This window comes from Plectropomus leopardus, chromosome 13 (assembly GCF_026936395.1).
Source record: "Plectropomus leopardus strain MGB_pleo_1.0 chromosome 13, ASM2693639v1, whole genome shotgun sequence".
Taxonomy (NCBI): domain Eukaryota; kingdom Metazoa; phylum Chordata; class Actinopteri; order Perciformes; family Serranidae; genus Plectropomus; species Plectropomus leopardus.
This window is the reverse complement of record NC_142188.1, coordinates 4,407,746-4,425,698: the sequence shown is the minus strand read 5'-3', so window position 1 is coordinate 4,425,698 and position 17,953 is coordinate 4,407,746. Positions and strand designations below refer to the sequence as shown.

The window sequence follows — 17,953 nt, the reverse complement described above, 5'->3', positions numbered from 1 at the left end:
AAACAAATGTGGTGAATGTTGAATTTTTGCCCGTGTACAGAAAAAAAAACACTGAAAATATTTTTTTTTTAAATGGAAAATGAATGAATTTTGACCAGTAAACCATGATCTGTAAGAAATGGAAAAAACTTGAGTACACTAAATATCAAATAAACTCATTAAGTGAGCTAACAATAATGTTTATGGAGAAAAAAATATTTTAAAAATACTTTCAGATAGGGTCAATTTGACCAGGGAACATTACTATTGTTTCTTAAAGTTGAGCATAACAGGAGGGTTAAAAAAATCTTTTTTTTTTTTTTACTTCTGCATTACTTTATAATGCACTTTAATATCTCGCTCTCACAGCACTAACCGACTGAGACACAGAGAAAAAAAAAGAGAAGAGTAATTGAGCTGGTTATTATAATTTAGCTAATAACAATAAATGGTGAAACTAGGGAGTGCTATTTTCATCTGGAGCTCATTCTTGTCTGAAATTCAACTCTATTAAGGATCAAAATAAACACTGATGAATTCCCAATTTATTAGAAATAAAACCAGAAAATAATTAACTGCATACATCCTTCCAGTTGCATGAAAACTCCCCAAACACACACACACACACACAGCTCTCGTAATACTTTAAATACAATTTTGACTGTAATGAAGAAAGGCAGATATGCTCTCTAAATCTGCGACTCATGAAACAAAAAGCCAATGAGGTTTTATCCTAAGCAAATGCTCGCCCTTGTTTCTCTTCCTGCGCTGCCTCTGATAATATTAAACCAGCAGGATGTGAAGTTTTGCAGTGTTCAATTACTGGCACATGTAAAACCATTTAAAGATGCTCAGAGTGGAAAGTGGAGACGCCTGCATTAAATTGCTTTTTGCTCTATTCTGTCGCATATTTGCCGATGCTCGGATGTACATTGTGTTGAAGAACCTGCGTGTCAAACGTAATTGCGGTTTTCTCAAGGTGCAGTAATAACTCTTACAGGGATGTCAGTTAAAAAGGAAATGCATGTTTGGCACGCGGCCGTGACTTTTGTGTGTATTTTCCTGCTCTGCGAAGCTCCGGAGCTTTTAGAAAATTATGCAAATGTTGTGAAAACATGCAGTCAATGAATATTCTAGTTGCGACTCAGATAAGAAAACAAATCCAGACAATGCTTGCAGACTTTTATCTGTTAAAAGCTCATACACTGATTACAGTTGGTCAAACAAACAAATTCACATTTTTTTTTGCACTGTGTTTGTGCACAGAAGCACATTGACCTCCAAAGGTCACCAGTGTTTGTTCTGGTGAGGTCATCATGGATTTCATGGACATCAGTATCAAATAACCAAAAGTGTTGAAGTTAAATACTTTCATATAGAAAAGTGCCTTTTGGGGGTTCAATGGCAGCGTGGCAAACTGAATCTTGAAATAAGAAATAAAGATAAAAATAAAATAAGGAAGAAAAAGAGAAAGAAAGCATGCTCTGGGCGGTTTTTGTATGCGTGTGCGTTGAATAAGATTTAGCCTTGCCATTCAGGCGTTTATAGAAACAAGACAGCAGAGCGGAGAGGTGAACGTTCCCGAGGATCAGCCGTGGTGAGAGATTTGATAGGATGGCAGCTTGAGTCTCAGGTAGTGAGAATTTATCAGGAGTGTCACATTTTTGAATCAGACCTTTCTAACCTGCAAAGCGCCGATCTCACACATGGGAAAGCGCCACAGAGAGGACGACGTGAGATGGATGAAAACATTTCGTTTATGACAAGTGGCAACGTTGGCGAAGCTCGAAGGACGGCCACTTTTGAGTGTTAAATGTGCGACTTATTTCATATCAAAAACATAAAATAATCCAGATGTCACTCTAAATTTTAAAGTGTGTCCAGGATTTAACATTTAAAGGAAGTCCTTCTCAGTGGAAAACGGCTTCACAGAAGAATTTGTGCTCATTGGTCACATTTTTACTTTGCTTTTACATTTAAGTTGGCGTGTTTTTTTCCAAATCAAACATCGTTTAATCAAAACCATTTAAAGTGTTTTAATTTAGTTGCAAGGACTTGAATGGACACCAAACAATCCACACTGACATGTCACTTTTCTCTGCCTGAAAAACTAATTCCTTGTGCAGTTTTTCCTCACATGTGTGCCTTTTTTAATATAATATTGGCAGCATTCCTTGGTAGCAAGGCCAACTTTTTTTAATTTCTGTAATTTTCATTTAAATATGACATTATCAAACAACTGGACAGAGACAGCTGCTCTGACAAAATGATGCTGGAGTAAAAGTAAGAGATGCTGTTCACTATTGAAATTAAACCCCGTCTCAGAGGAGTCATTACATCAATAGACACAAAGTTTTATGGATGGAAACATTTGTTTTGGAAGTTTTGAAATAGCAGATCTTTTCATAAATGGATTTTAGTCATCCCAGTGGACAGAAGAAAAATGTTTGCATTTTATATTTCTGCAAACCACAATTAGGTTACATTTGTACATTTCAAAAGTAACATATCAATGTTTCTAAAGTGACGAATTATAAAGGCTGTCATCGAGAGGTGGAGCGGCGAAATGCCCGCCAAGCTGCAGACCGCAGTTCAAAACCAACAAACAGCACTGCTTGTTTTTAAGGGATCCTTTGCAGCGTTTTATACACCAAACTTGTATTCACTTCACTGACACTTGAAGGCGTTTCCCTGTGGAATTTGTGATACTGAACCTGGTTGTTTTTTTTACCAAACCTGAATGTTTTTCACCAACACATCGCAGCATTTACCGCTGCATTTGTGCCTTTGTACCTGGGTGATTCTCACTGTTACATCAACACGTTTCCAAGCAGCATTAGTGGCACCGAACCTGGATATTTTTTTACTGAACATGTTTTTCACCAGAACCAGTCTCACAGAACCGTTTTTTATTTTACCGACACATTGCAGCATTTCCCGGCGGTGATAAGCTTCCAAATTTGGGTGCTTTTCACATCGCACATCATGGATTTTCCCAGAGGCATTTGTGGCACCTGGGTGCTTTATACCAACACTGCAGCATTTACCAATGCGTTTGTCACCGAACTTACACATCACAGCATTTAAGCCACTGAACCTGGGTGGGTTTTCTTTTCACAAAACCAAACCTGTTTTTTTACGACACGTTAGTGTTTAAACCGCCGAACCTGCATATTTTTAACTGAAACTTTGCAGCATTTCCCAATGGTGTTAAAGCTACTGTACAATCCAGCCACACATTAACCACAGCAACGTCAAGAAATGTGAAGTTTCAACGTAAGTACACATGTAACATAGCCGTGGTTTGCAGAAATGTACAATACAAACATTTTTTTCTGGCCATTGGATGGGTTAAGTATGGCATTTTGAAATTAAAACACATTTTAAAACATTATTCATCGTTGATTTCTGTATTCTAGGCAGCATGGTGAAAAGAGGGAACTACCAGCTAACTTTGAAAACTGTAGACCAAATAAGTACAGCATATCGGCGTAAACCACACTGATGTTATCCAGCATGCACGTTTGGACATGGTGCTGCTCTGAAGGGGTCAAAATGTCTTCCAAGCAATCAACCAAAAACAACTGTTATTTTGAAAAAAATCTTTACCAGAATTGCAACCATTTTTTTTACTTTTTGTCACCAGAAACATTTGGCTGTAAGTTCATACAGAGATTCAAAAGCTTCCAATTCATAGGATACAACATAGAGACATTTATTTGTTTCATTACCCAAACCGTGTGGTTCTCCCTCCCATCAGCCCCAGAAAGCAGCATTGTTCATTAATAACCAAAAATGGAAAACAAAAAGAAACTAAAAAAATGTCAGATTAGCTCCTGTGGTGCCCCTTAGCCCTCTGTCCTTCCTTTGTCCTTCTGTCCATTCATCCGACCATCCAACCAAAACCGAAAAATAATGCACGGGTGAGTGTGTGCGCATATGTGTGTGAAAATATCATTTGTAACAAAAACAAAAATAATCTAGATTGGTTTGAAACATTGGCCAAATGGGAGTCAGCATCTGCGCTGTCTTTTACAATCCGCCCTCCCAAGTGTGACCGAAGAAGTTGTTTCCTGTTTTTTCTTTTTCTCCCTCTCTTCTCTCGTTGCACTTTAGCACACACACACACACAAACAAACACACACACACACACACACACACACACACACACACACACACACACACACACACACACACACACACACATGAGGCCGGGGAGTTTTTGTTTTGTGTCGTAAATCCTCAAAGTGTTGTTGGACCCCACAGAGGGCTGTACTGTAATTCTTGGCTGGGTAGACGAGTTTTCAAAAGGCCAGAGGGGGGATATTGGTGTGGAGGCTCCTTCTGTGTTGGCCGTTTTCGGATTCTGCGTCGGCTCACAGAATCACGGCTCGCGGACGTGCTGCGGGACGTTGATGAAGTTCTCTCGTCAGAATTGAGCCAGAAACCGAAATGTGACAGAGTTAATACAAAACAGGGAGATGAAAAAAAAAAAGAAACATAGTTACGTCATTCCTGTGTTCTTCAACTTTGTACTTGGTCACTTTTTGAATTCCATATATTTATATCCATATATATTTATATATATATTTATATATTCTTTTTACAATTAAAAACACCATGGAGTTGACAGACTATTTGGTTTCTTTTTGTCTAAGTAGAAGTGTTTGTCTTGTTTTGTAAATAAATGCATGTAAATATTTTTTTTTCTCTTTTTCCATACTGTCAGTCGGTGTAAAGGCGGCCACTCGAGAAGTGTTTGTATGTTTGTATCCATACAGTATGCATATCAAGAGCACATTTTCAGATTTCCATGATATTACTTTTTTGTTTTTTTTTTAATTTCCATTCGCGTCCCACAGATGCAGAACACCAGAGTCTGTCAAACACTGTCAAACCGAGAGGGGGAATGTCTGAGACGGTGTCCTTTCATTGGCTGGTTTGGCCCAGGTCTCTGTGTGATATGCTGGGGCTGAGCAGCTGGGTCTGCGTGGGTCCGTTACAGCTCAGCGCTCCGGCACTTCCTCCGTTAAGGTTCAGGAAGCAAACAGTTTCTCTGGCCTCCACCAAGGTGGCTGCCGATCCCCCGATCACGCCGTCTTCTTGCTTCCTGTGAGCCAACGCCAACGCCCTGAGCTGCTCCTGCGCCTCCTCCAGCAGCAGCGCCACCTCATCCTGCTGCTGACCGATGGCAGATGAGCAGGAAGTGGCGTATGCTGCCTTCTCTCTCCTCGTTTCCTTGCAGGGCACTGCTCCGCAGGTGGATGACATCGCTGTGGTTGCGGGTGTGACGCTGGTTTGCATACAAGACACCTCGCTGTCGTGGTGGCACTGCACGGAGGGGATGATGGGGATAGAGCAGGAGCGAAAGGGAGGAGGCGGGGAGTGGCTGTGACGGCGCCCAGGCCGGCGTAGGCTGCGGGTGTTGGGGTTGGGATCGGTGTGCTCGGACGGTGCGCCTGAACGCACCTCCATGCGGCCGCTCCAAGGCGACGATGTCTTCATGGAAACAGGAGTTTGCATATGTAGGAAGGCATCTCGTCTGGGGTCGTCACACTGGTTCTCTACCTGGCAACTAGAGAAAGCGGGGAAACGGGGAGTGACAGACAAAAAGAAGAGAAAGAAGCAAAGGTTATTCAGCCGGAGAAAAACTTCCTCACTTCACCTAAGAAGTCATTATGTCTTTGAGTGCGATTTCGACTAGATCGCCTTTTCAAACTCCCACGCCAAAACCCAGGCAGAATACACAGAAGGACAGCTCTCCGCCCTTTGCCATCACACAGGCTAACCGAGGCTGCTGTGAGGGAAGGAGACGGGCCTGACATCTTTCTTTCATCTCTTTATATCTGAGTCCACGCACACACACGCACACACACTCACACACACAAAATCCAAAAACCTCAAGGCCCTTATATAAGCGAAAAGGTAACACAGAGTTCACTTTTAATAATATTGATTTAATGAATAAGTATGTTCAGAAATGGTTGTTTTAAGTTTAAGGTGTTCAGCTTCGGTCAAGGATGATGACGAGGTAAACAGGCATCATGTGCGGTAATTTCTATTGATTTTTTTTTCTCCTTTTCAGTAGTTTTAGGTCAAGACTGTTTGCTTTGTTTGAAAATCCTTTTTTGTGTCACTCTTGCTGAGAGATTGTATAACTGCACTGATTCGTAAATCTTGTCTGTATTTTTCATCTTTTAATCTCTGCCCTCAGCCATACCTGCACCTGCATCTTCCTCCGTGTTCCCTCACCTCCCCATCTGTCTTGCATGTGCACTCCGTATGTGCTCACGTTATTTTTGTAGCTTCTCATATCAAGTCATCAACCGATCCCCTTTTGCACATCGTGGCCATTCAGTCAGTCTGTCCCTGTTTGTTTGTGCTCAACTTCATACATTGTACATTCCTGATATCTGCTCATTCACCATTACATTTACATGACACCAAAAAACATGTTATGGGGAAAAAGTCACAGTTTACATGTGTTTCCTGATTTCTCCCCACATCGTGACCACAATGGACCCAGTTTTTCCTTAGAGGAGGAATTTATATTTGAATTTAATTCTTCAGATGCAGAGACAGCCATGTTTCGACGTATAGAAGCTACTATTCTTCATTTGGTGTCAGTTTCAGTTTAGTTGGACTTTGGATTTGGATCCTTTGGATCATTCTGGATGTAGAGACGCACCGCTGTGAGTAATCGTGTTCTCTGGCACCCCACCGCACTGCTCCCACTGCGATACTTTCCCTATTTGAAGCTTTCATGTAATATTCTAAAAATCTCATTAAAAACCTTGTTACATGTATGCAGAGCAAATTGGCCCTCGAGAATAATGTCCATATTGAATCTGCAAAATCCTAAACTTTTTTTCAGAGACTACAATATCTACACGCCAACTATGGTATGGTTAATGTTAGTAAAAGACTGCAAAGGTCAAATTAACTGTGGTATAAGCCTGTGCTCCTCATGTTATGTTGTTACTGGCAGCGCTATAACCTTCAATGTTTCATGCACACACGTGATCCGTTCTGTCTGGCCGCGATCTCAAGTGACGCCGCCCGTGTGCGTTGCATGTGGACGTGCCCGATGCAATCCGGCCGTCCGCCAGTGTATGATAACAACGGCATCGGTTCTGTCCGAGTGTGTTCTCGTCTGCCATCCAGCCGTGTTCTGGTTGGACGTGGAAGGTGGTTTTGGCATCACACCTGTATGCCAAAAGCACTGACAGAGCGACTCTATTTGATGAGTGCAGAGTGAGAACAGGCTGTACTGTCTAACGTAAAAACGTATTTGTTTAGTAGAGGTGAATGCCAACGTCAGGATTGGCTGAAGGAGTTTGTCTGTCAATGCAGGAACTCCCGCTCACAGCAAATCGAGACTGATCACATCTTCAGGACGGTCTTAACAGGCCAGCACAGATATCAGCTCATATAAATCACACATGAGTTATCTGTGTTTGAGTCCAGTTAAGCAACATTACACCAAGTCTCTGATCTGTATTTGGGTGTAACTTCCCAGAGTCCAGACGTAATCTCTTTCTCCCCCTCTCTAAGACTGACCGTGCCCTTCGGTGCTATCAGTGCCTAAATCCAGCTGCATTATGGAGCGGAGCCTCATTATCTTTGTATAATAATTCATAATCCTCTGCAAACGCTAGCCTTTTCTGCCATGTCAAAATCCAACTTGGAGTCCCCTCTCCCTTATAATACCTCATCACACACACTAACGCGCTCCATCAAGGCGTGCAAAAATAGTGGTGGGAGGAGAAGGTGCCTTTTCAGACTCAAAGGAAATCACATTGTCCCTTTTATCGCTGCAGTATTTTTCAGAGAAATGAAAACCTCACCAAAAAAAAAAAAAACCCACAGTGGAGATTTAGTGGGGCCCACAGAGAGGATCCCGCGAGCGATAAGAGAGGATGATGCGAGGGTGCTAATTCCCAAGATAACATTCACAGACAAATCTCTCTTTTGATGTGTTGAAACACAATCAGATTGCAAAAATCTATGAAGCAGAGTTCAAATATAGACCCTGGAGCGACGAGGGAGCAGCTGGAGGGGTATTACAGGGAGATTGTGCGCAAGTGAGGTGAGATAAGTGACTGGGCTTTTATCTTTTACAGGAGCTCATTACATGTACAAGTGTTAACAGTCATTTTCATTAATCCATTCCCCCACGGATACTTTCTTAATATATCTCATCTGTTTGCTGCTAAAGTCAAAGTTAAATCTTTATGTAATGTGACGCAGCGACCTTGTAACTCTGAGAAATGTTGCAGAGAAGCACACATGTAGACGTGGATGCCCACGCAGAGACATACAGGTGCTGCCTAACTGAAGGCTGTTACATACTGCGCAACAAACTTTGAGAGGAAGGGAGAAGTCTGCATGTTTCAAAAGAAATACTGCAAACAGTGGACGAAAATACAAAAATGCGTGCAGTCCCTCCGTCAGCCATTTTGAAGACAGCTTTATCTTAAAATAGTACTAACAACAGAGGACATTCTGTCTCCCTGTCAGCCATTTTGTTGAGATAACACTAGGCTTTCTCTAACAGGCATGGAATAGAACGGGCAACCTTTCTTTAAAGCCTTTTGGAGCTGTCATGTGCTATCTGCACACTCCTCCATCACATCCTTTTACTGTCGCTGTTTCCTTCTCCTTTTACTATATTTTTGAACGCTTTCGGTCTGTGTCAGAATGGATTCACAACTGGTTGTCTCTCTATTTCTGTCTCTGTCTCTGCATCTCTCCCTGCGTCTCTATGCAGTCATGGTCAAAATGTCTCCATGGCAACCCAGACTGCCATACTATGGGAGAGGGAGTTTGCCGTCTCTCCGTCCATCTGCTGTTTTGTGAAATTGTACATTAGAGAGTGAATGAGTGCGTGACTTTTGGAGTGAGTTTCGTCGGTACGTCCCAAACTGTCTGAGTCATGCTCTAGGGGAAGGGGCAAAAAATTTAAAAATGTGAAAACAGAACTGCATTTGGGCAGCAGAGGACACTTGTAATGATCGGAAGACATTCGGGGCAACCGGAGGACACCTGATTGATATTTTCACTGACCAGGGGACACTTAGGGTGACAATATGGCAAAAGGGCTGACCAGGGGATTATATGGGCCAACCGTAGGTCACCTCATCTGGCACTTCAGTCGATCAGAGAACACACTCCTTGATGAGACATGGACAAGAGGCTTGGGTCTAACTAGGGGACCTTTGTCTGAACAAAAAGACCCAACCCATTCTCACTCAGAACCGTGCTTACAAGCATACAAGCGTGACGCCAAAAGCCACCCTATGTGTCTGACAGGAACACGGCTGGATGGTGTCAGATGAGAACGTGCGTGGACAGAACCAGTGGTGTTGTTATTATACACTGGCGGATGGCCAGAGGGTACTGGGCGCGTCCTCATGCGACGTGCATGGGCTGCGCCAATTAAGAATGCAGCTGGATGAGACCTTGAGTAGTAAAAGTGCTTGCGCCCGTCTGTGTGCGCACAGCTGGTTAGGTCTTTATTAGCGTGCTATTTTGAGGCAGCAGAAAGCAGCTGCACCACTGACCAACAAAAGTCTGGTCTAAAGTCAGAGTGGCGCAGTATTTTACTGTTACTGAAAGGGTGCAATATCCAGGTAGTAAAATGTGCCTAGATAGACGGGTTTGCAATGTGCATACACTCATGGGGACACAGGCATGTGTTAGGGGTAGGTAATATAATACAATACATCACTAAAGTGGAAAAAAATTGAATTCTGTAAAATGTGAACATAGCAGAGAGCAGAGCAGAGCAGCTGTCCATCTCCCCATTAAGAGAGATGCAGTGCACATTTACACAAAAGTAACAGTGTAACATTGTTGCTTATTTCAGAGCTAAAAGTGTAATTCTGTTTCCTCTGTCAACTTTATAACTAGAGTTTTAAGTTTTGCTGCAGAAGTGTCCCTCACCGTAGTATTACTGCTGCTTCAACTGCATTTCTTTCAGCAGTGCACCAGGTGCAGGTTCACCTGGCATTTAAAGGGAATGGGAGATGACACTCTAAATTCAAATTATGCCAAAAACAGACCTATGATTAACTGAGGTACTAAATACAACCCCTTTGCCCCCCGCGCCTTAATTTTCACCCAGATTATGAGCTGCCGCAAAAGTGTAGTCTGACACGGCCCACTTGCACTGTACACTTTAGACCATGCGCTATAGATCATTTAAATAGGGCCCAGCGACACTTACGGGGGGCACTCGGGCCAAATTAAGGACACTTAGGCCAACCAGAGAGCCCTTATTCTGACCCGGCACTCACTTGAGTACGGACTTTGGGTTTCTAGAGGACACTTGGGCTGACCAGAGGACACTTGAGTGGCACTGGGGCCGACGATGAGAGCACTTGTGTTGAGGAGATGCAGAATTAAGCAGCTCAAGTGTCCCTCTTTAGTGACATTCGAGCAAAAAAGAAGCAGGAACTTCCTGCTTAAAAGAAGATTAAAACAAAAGGAAACTTGTGTGCTAGGAGCAAAAGGAACAAGGGGACGCCACCACTTTGTCCCCCTGTGTGCACATCACTGAATTTACTGTATGCAAGCTATTTTTGTGCATGTGTGCTCAATGCATGCTTTTTTTTTTGTCCAGCTATGTCTATCTGCGCTCAGTCTTTGTATTAGTATGCATGTAGGTCATGTGGAGCTTTATCCTGAGCCGGGGCCGCTGGGACCTGAACGCCTGAAGTGAGGCTTGCCGGTCCAGGTGGGTAAAGCACTGACTCATGACCCACCAAAAATGGGTCAAAGCACAGCACCTTTCACACTGAATACATTTCTTGCTAATCACGTGCGCCGATCATTTGCACCCCCATCCCCCCATCCCCCCGGATTCTGTACACATGCTGTTTTGCCCGAGAAGTGTAACCCCACTGTGTTACATTTGAATGCCAGGATTGAATTGTTGTCTACCTGCTAAGCCGTGGCATTAAAGAGCTGAGAATTGGAATTTAGTGCGAGCTTGACAAGATGTCAGAGAGGAAAAGCGAGGGAGTGAGTGAGAGAGAGAGAGAGAGAGAGAGAGAGAGAGAGAGAGAGAGAGAGAGAGAGAGAGAGAGAGAGGGAGGAATCTGGATGTGCAGCCTGTATCGTGTCCTTAAAAGCACAAGCACCCGGCGAAGCAGTTCCTTTGAACTTGTGCCACTGTACTGCAGACCACAACGTAACGTGACCTTGTTTTTATCTTTGCTCAGCAGATTGGAAAACAAAGGGACGGAGGGGGGTGAGTAAAGGAGGTTAAAAAAAGAAAAGAAATGCAGTCTTTTTTTTGGAAAGAAAAAAAAATCACAGAATTGGCTTTGAAATATCCACTCTTGAAATGAAATCCGAGGCTTTGTCCGTGGTGGGCCTGTATTTTTCAGTTAGTGGCTTTCATTGAAATGACTCAGCACATGGAGGATACAGCAAAGAAGTAAAGTGGAGACGGTAAGAAATAGAGAAGAAAGTGAGGATAAAACCTTGAAATACTCGAGATCCTTAAGCTGTAATTACACCTAAAACAGCCTCTGTCTGTGTGCACAGAAAGAGCCTGTAAACACAGTAAGCCTCAGTTGTCTGAACTACACTAAAATATAGATATAACACGCAGATGTACTGATGTATGCACATATTCAATGGCCAAATGTGAATGTTCACAAAATATGAAGTAATTTATTGTCCTGAAGACCTTCATTATGTTCTCCTCACCCTCTTTGCGCTTCGGACTCCCTCTCGGATGAGTCTACTTCCTGGAGGTGTTGGTAAGCGGGGCCTGAATACTTGGATCCTCCAATTGGATTAAGCCTTCCCCTGGGTATGGGCGGGGTCCTACGTGGAGCCGACCAATGGGCTGACCGGGTTCTCTGATCCGGGCTGTGAGACAAGGACCCACTTCTAAGAAAACAAAAACAAAAAAATGCAGGAGTTATTATTTAATATGAAATCAGTTTATTTAATGCTTGTCAAGTATGAAGACATACAGAATATAATCTTTTGTTTTATATCATTTGTATATCCATCACCGAAGCAAGTTACGACAATGATATAAGAATGCAGACCCCCATCTGAGAAGATTTTTGTTGTTGGTCATAATTCAGTCCATCTAAAGGTCACTATATTTTAGCATTATTTAGTCAGTAATATTTTATGTTGGTCAATTTTGGAATTATTTGGAAATATCAGCAGTCAGGTAAAAGTCATTTGAACATCTGCAGAGAAGTCTAGAAAAGTTTGCAGGTGTGCCAGCAATACAGGGAGTTAAAATCTAAGTGTGTCCTTGATTACAAAATTTTAATCTTAGGGTTGAGGCAAATATTATGTTAAAAACAACTTTTTAGGTCACAGTTTTACTAGCTTTTCCAAAAAATGATGAGACAGCTCAATGCTAGCTGACAAGAATGCGCATCTGGCACACAACACTCTGTAACCCCATTTTCACCAACATGGAACTGATTCCGATCCAGTTTCTGAACCTAAATTTGAACCATGTTGAACATTTCCACCATAAATAAATGAGCTGAAAACTCGAAAAGGCGTTTTTTGGTTGGAACAATTAACAATTCTGGGTTTTCCTTGACCTGAAGTGCGAAACATGACTACATCAGTTGGCATATCATGTTCTACAGGTTGGAAAAGAGAAAATAGAAAACAGAGAATAGAGAAAGCAGCAATGGAGAACTCGAGAAAAGAGCTTTCATTAATATTAAAACAAATATTTGTAATAAAAGGACAATTTTGCAGGTAGCTACTTCAGTTGTGAATTTTACAACCCCATGGGCTGATGACACATTCTTGAGTACAATAGTTTTGCTCAAATCGGATGGAAACGTGGGCTGGTTTGCTTGATAGCACCGACATTTCCAAGAATCCCGAATGGAACCAGTTCAAGACCCAGAGCTGATTTCGTAAAAAAGTGGTATCTTTGACGCAGGACGTAAGGTGCTCCCTTCGGTTTGAATACCAAGTTTTTAGGGGAGTTCCATTAATTGGTAGCATCATGCCACTGCCACTGTTGGTCTTTTCTCTCAATCTTTGAGTGGACCACAATTTGGAGGATCACGTCCAACTATTTAATGACAGTCTGTGTGGGATTGGATCTCAAATTTTGGACCCATTAAGACCTCTGGTGAGCAGTTAAAAGAATATTCTCGTCTGTATCAACATGTCCACTGTTGAAAAGCTTTAGTATATGAAAACATATTGGTCTGTTTAAATATTAATTTAGTTTTCAAGCCAACAGTCGAAGGAACTGAGCAGCACAGGAACCAAAACCCCACAACCCTTTGGCACATTTCTTTTAATTAACTGTTGCATGACTGTGATACTGTTGGATAGGAAGCATTCATGAGTGAAGGGAAATAAAAAGTGGACAAAACTTGAGTTCCCAAAAAGGTTAATGGAAAGGGTTATAGGTTCAGAGAGTCATTAATATGACCTCTGGTTAGTTAAGATAAAAGGGTGATTTTCGACTTTAAGATGAATTAGTTCTATAACAGTAATTTCAAAGCATGGTGTGAAGTGCATTTTCCTCTTTGCTTACATACAATCTCTCCAAAGAGATTTTGGAGGCGGAAAATGTGTAAGTGCATTTTGACTTACTTTACTGAAGTAGCAAATGTCCTCTTCAGGCCCTCATTCATATTTAACTCTGCTGCTTTGAAGGAGAGATTTGCCTCTAAAAATGGGCTTCTTAGCCATAACAACTGGAAGCCGTGCTTACAGTCAGCCACTTAATAGTGTTGGCAGAGTTTTGTATAAAGGCATTTAAACGAGATATTTCCGAAAGACTGAATTAGCTTTGGCCAGTTTCTTTCTGGCTATTTTGGACTGTGGCATCCCAACACACTCTGCTATCCTGACAATAGTGTCCAAGTCTCCGCCTAAGCCGATGCAAACAAATAAACCCTGATTGCCCACTAAGAATGTCATTTGTGGTACGAGGAACAGACTGCCAGCCGGGTTATCTTGTGAACAACTCAGCGAGAAAAAAGGAGAAAGAAAAGTCTTGCAGCAGTTGTGCCAAAAGGTTAAGAGAAGTGGACTTTGTGGTTTGAAGGCTGTCTGATTGTATTTCTAGTTTGTCTGGGAAAATCTCTTCTCAACCACACGGCCTGGATCCCCTTGAAAAAAGCTGATTAACCCCTCGCTGCTCCAGTGGAGTTACTTAGCTGTTAGAGGTAGAAAAGTGAGAGCGCTGAGAGGCTCTCGGCTGTGAATGTCTGTGAGTGAACAAGCAACAAAGGAGAGTGATGTCAAAAAAAACGTAGGTGTGCATTTTACTCATTTCCCCCTGCGTCAACAAAAGTTTCATGTTGAATCCAAAATCATGCTTTTTGTTTTTTTAGGTTAAAACTATAAAAACAGAATGACGTACAAACCCAATCTGCAGGGGCTCCCTTCTCTTTGGCTCGGCTCTGTGAGTGTTCGTGTGTAGTGTAACAGAAAATCTAACCTTGGCAAAGAAGCGAATTCCAACTGTCAGAAGTGTGTGTTGCTGATGAACATGCCAACGCTCCAACACACCACTGAGCAGTGTGAAAGAAAGCTTACTGGGATTTACATGTCTGACTGGCTCATAAATCTCGGCACATGTGTTTCCCATTTTATCTCTGTCCCATCTCTTCTGTGTTCATGACTGTTATAGATATGCTTATTAACATGTTTATAGCTTTAATTATAATTACTATCATTCTTCCGAAAATCAGCAATTAGCTTTGGCTGCACTGTAATTCGGGTAATTCAATTTCTCTCCTCACTGCGTCCTGGCTGATTATAGGAAAGGACACTGACGCTGCCTATTGTTTGTACAATTAGCATTATATTTTTTCAGTGAACAGAGAGCGAAGCTGCATCTTCAGTGAAACATTACACCTGTGCTATCGGAAAGGATTGTGCTGCTTTTGCAGCTGCTAAACCTTTGTAAATGAGAGAAAAAGATAGCGTGCAATCTACAAAGATGCGCAAATGGTGAAATGCACGCAGACTGCATGCAAAATGCACTGCCAAGCAGATAGATGTATGTAAATGAGGGATTATTCAAAATATTCCTATGCAATAAGCCTCATTGCAAATACCATCTAATTCATAAAGATCATCGCTAATTGCCACAAGCAGTTACAGTGGTGCTATTTAACCCTTTGAAACCTGGACTGACAACAATTTCCTTGTGCTGCAGACACCTTTCACAAGCATTTAAACTTCCGAAATGAGAGCAAATTGGTTTGATTTCTTTGAAAAAAACATGGTGGGAAAGGCAATCGGCAATTTGGCAAGAAAAATATATAGATTTAATTATCATTATTATACATCTAAAAATTACCTTAGAGATAGAATATATGAATAATATCTATTGTATTATTATTGATTTGATATTTTTCCATGTAATTCTTTTTTTAATTTTCATTTTAACTTTTTTTAAAATCTACAATAATAAAGTTTATTATTATTATTATTATTATTATTATTATTATTATTGTGTCAACTGCTGTGAGATGCTGAGTGGCAACTGTGGGCAACAAACAAAACTGACGCTTTCTGCAAAATGTTGTGCTCTTTGCACTTTATATGATGAAAAGTGGGTTCTGAAATATGGAGAAAAGCCTGAAACACTGAAAGATCCGCTTACTCAATTAAATGCAAAAGAAGGAAAATTGCGCTCAGCTGATGAACTTTGTGGGCGTGTTAGCACTGGCGAATTCTTTTGAGGATATGGTTCTTAAAAAGGAGCGATCGCAGGAGCTACTTCTGTGCAAATCTTGGTGCTATCCATTCTTTGTGGATCTTTGTGGATCTTTCTGGGCCTATGTGTGCAATTAAACATCATACCTGTGATGTTTGGCGGTGCCTCTGGAGCTGCTGCAGGGTGTAGTTGGGATGTTGCAGTGTGCAAAGCTGGACTCACAGACGTTTCCCTGGCGAGGCTGGGAGGAGCGTTTGCAGTACTGCAGAGACAAACAAGTACAAGAAGAAAGTTTTGTTGCAGTTAACAACTTGTGAGGAATCTTTCAGATAAATTACTGCCATGATGTTAGAGACATTTATTTTTACATCATACGATTCAAAGTGTTCCCTCTCTGTATAAAAAGTTCTCCATCTTAAGCGAGTATATTGAGATTTCTTAGATCTCTTCTATTAACTCCTCCTGCTCTTTCTCACACACTGAGAGCCTCGGGGAGGGGAGCGCCTGCCGCCTTGATTCTGGGAGCTGAATGTCAGAGGCTAAATGGAGTCTCGTTACATCTATTTCTGCCTTTCCTCAACATTATTCTTGCTGTTTTTTCCCAGGGATTGAGGTGAATGTACTGTTTGGAGAGGAGAGGGAAGCGGATGATTGTTTGATAAAATCAAAAGTATCAACGCCTTCAGTTCTGGCACAAATCCAAGATGTTCTCTTCCCAAGTTTTCACGTGGAGTACCGTGTCAACATAGTACGCTCCAGGTGTCCTCCTGCTTCTGCTGTTGACTTTCCGGGATGCTGCAACCAACGCTTGGATTTCACCAAAGCTTTCAGCGTTGTTTTCTTACGTAGAAATCACTGACAAAGAGACAGCATGTTTCTAAAGCGACACAGTTGAGCTGATTGGCTTATGAGATAAAGGGAATGATAAGATGGTGTTACACCTACCAAGCAGCAGACCACTGTTCAAGACCAACAAACAACAAAAGCAGCTGCTTTTTAGTGAGTCATTGTTGCATTTCCAGCTGCTTTCTACATTTTATCAAATGTGGATGTTTATCGTGGATCTGTTGGTGTGTTTACAGCAGTAATTTAGCCACAAAAACATTGTTTTTTTTACCAAGTAATCACAGCATTCAAGCTGGGATTGTGCCAACAAAAAATGGGTATTTTAAGCACAAACATGATCTCTTCCCAAACATAACCAAGTGATTTTTTTGTGCCCAAACATAACCACATGTTAACCACAGCACTGTTGAATGTAAAGTTTCATCAGATCCGTGACATAATAATGCACCAATGTGACTTATTAGTGGTTTGCAGGAAAGGACAACATTAATTTTGGTGATTAGTTTATATTTATATATTAATAATAGCTTTTTAATTATCCATTTAATTTAACAAAGCACCTGCTTTTAATGGGAAGTTGCAGGTTGACTGCTAGTCACTCACAGTGTAGCCCTCAGTGGTTCCTAACCTGGAGGTGTGAGCCACCGAAAAGGTGTGAGATGTTTCATGGAATAGAACGGATTAAAAAATTTCATCACTTTATAAAATGTGGATTGTTCTACACTTCCAGGTTTCTTAAAATGATTCAAAAGCAACAATTTGAGCAGAAAAAAAACACTTAGGCTGAAGTGACTTACAGCAAACCTGTGTTTAAGGATTGCTATAAGAAAGCACAAGCCAAAAAGTTTGAATTTCACTCAAGACAGAGAAACAGTAGTTCCCAGACTGTTGCAATTGCAAAACAATGATAGTTACACAACTTCAAATCCTGCAAACACTTTATCCAAGAACTGAGGACTTTATCTCACACCCTTAAATCATTAAAACATCATATTGAACATTGCCGTTGTGTTAACAGCCTACACACATGCATACATACATGCTCAGCATTTGCATATCAACCAAACCCATGTCTCATCATCAAATAGGGCAGAAATGCCATGAAATTAATCATTAATTAGAGCTTTCAAAGCACGGATTCATCTCAGTGCAAAAGTTGATCAGGAAATCTATTCAATTAAGCTCTCAGTGCTTCTTTGTACAGTGGAATATCAGAAAAAAGATAAAACGGAAATCTTAAAACCAGACAGAGATGGATAATTAAGTATCATAACAACAGCATATATGTATAAGGAAAGACATCCTTTTTAGATTATACATCAGTGTCTAAATCTTGCAATACATACCATCATTTGACTTGTAATAAGTAACTTTGCTAACTTCTGTATTTTGAATTAAAAGTCTATAAGTCACTTTGGTAATTTCTGAGCAGATTTATCA

General features: G+C 41.3%; 1 protein-coding gene across 2 annotated transcripts in view; it reads right to left on the bottom strand.

Moving 5' to 3' along the window:
- Nucleotides 1-569: 569 nt before the first annotated feature.
- Nucleotides 570-17,953, bottom strand: part of nrg3a (neuregulin 3a) — a 445,741-nt gene continuing 428,357 nt past the window's right edge. For both annotated transcript variants that reach the window (XM_088086742.1, XM_088086743.1), the window contains 3 exons: nt 15,814-15,929; nt 11,698-11,883; nt 570-5,554 (listed from right to left, as the gene is read on the bottom strand). In XM_088086742.1, the coding sequence (XP_087942868.1) occupies nt 4,909-5,554; nt 11,698-11,883; nt 15,814-15,929 (948 nt within the window). In that variant the 3' untranslated portion in view covers nt 570-4,908. The remainder of the gene's footprint in view (nt 5,555-11,697; nt 11,884-15,813; nt 15,930-17,953) is intronic.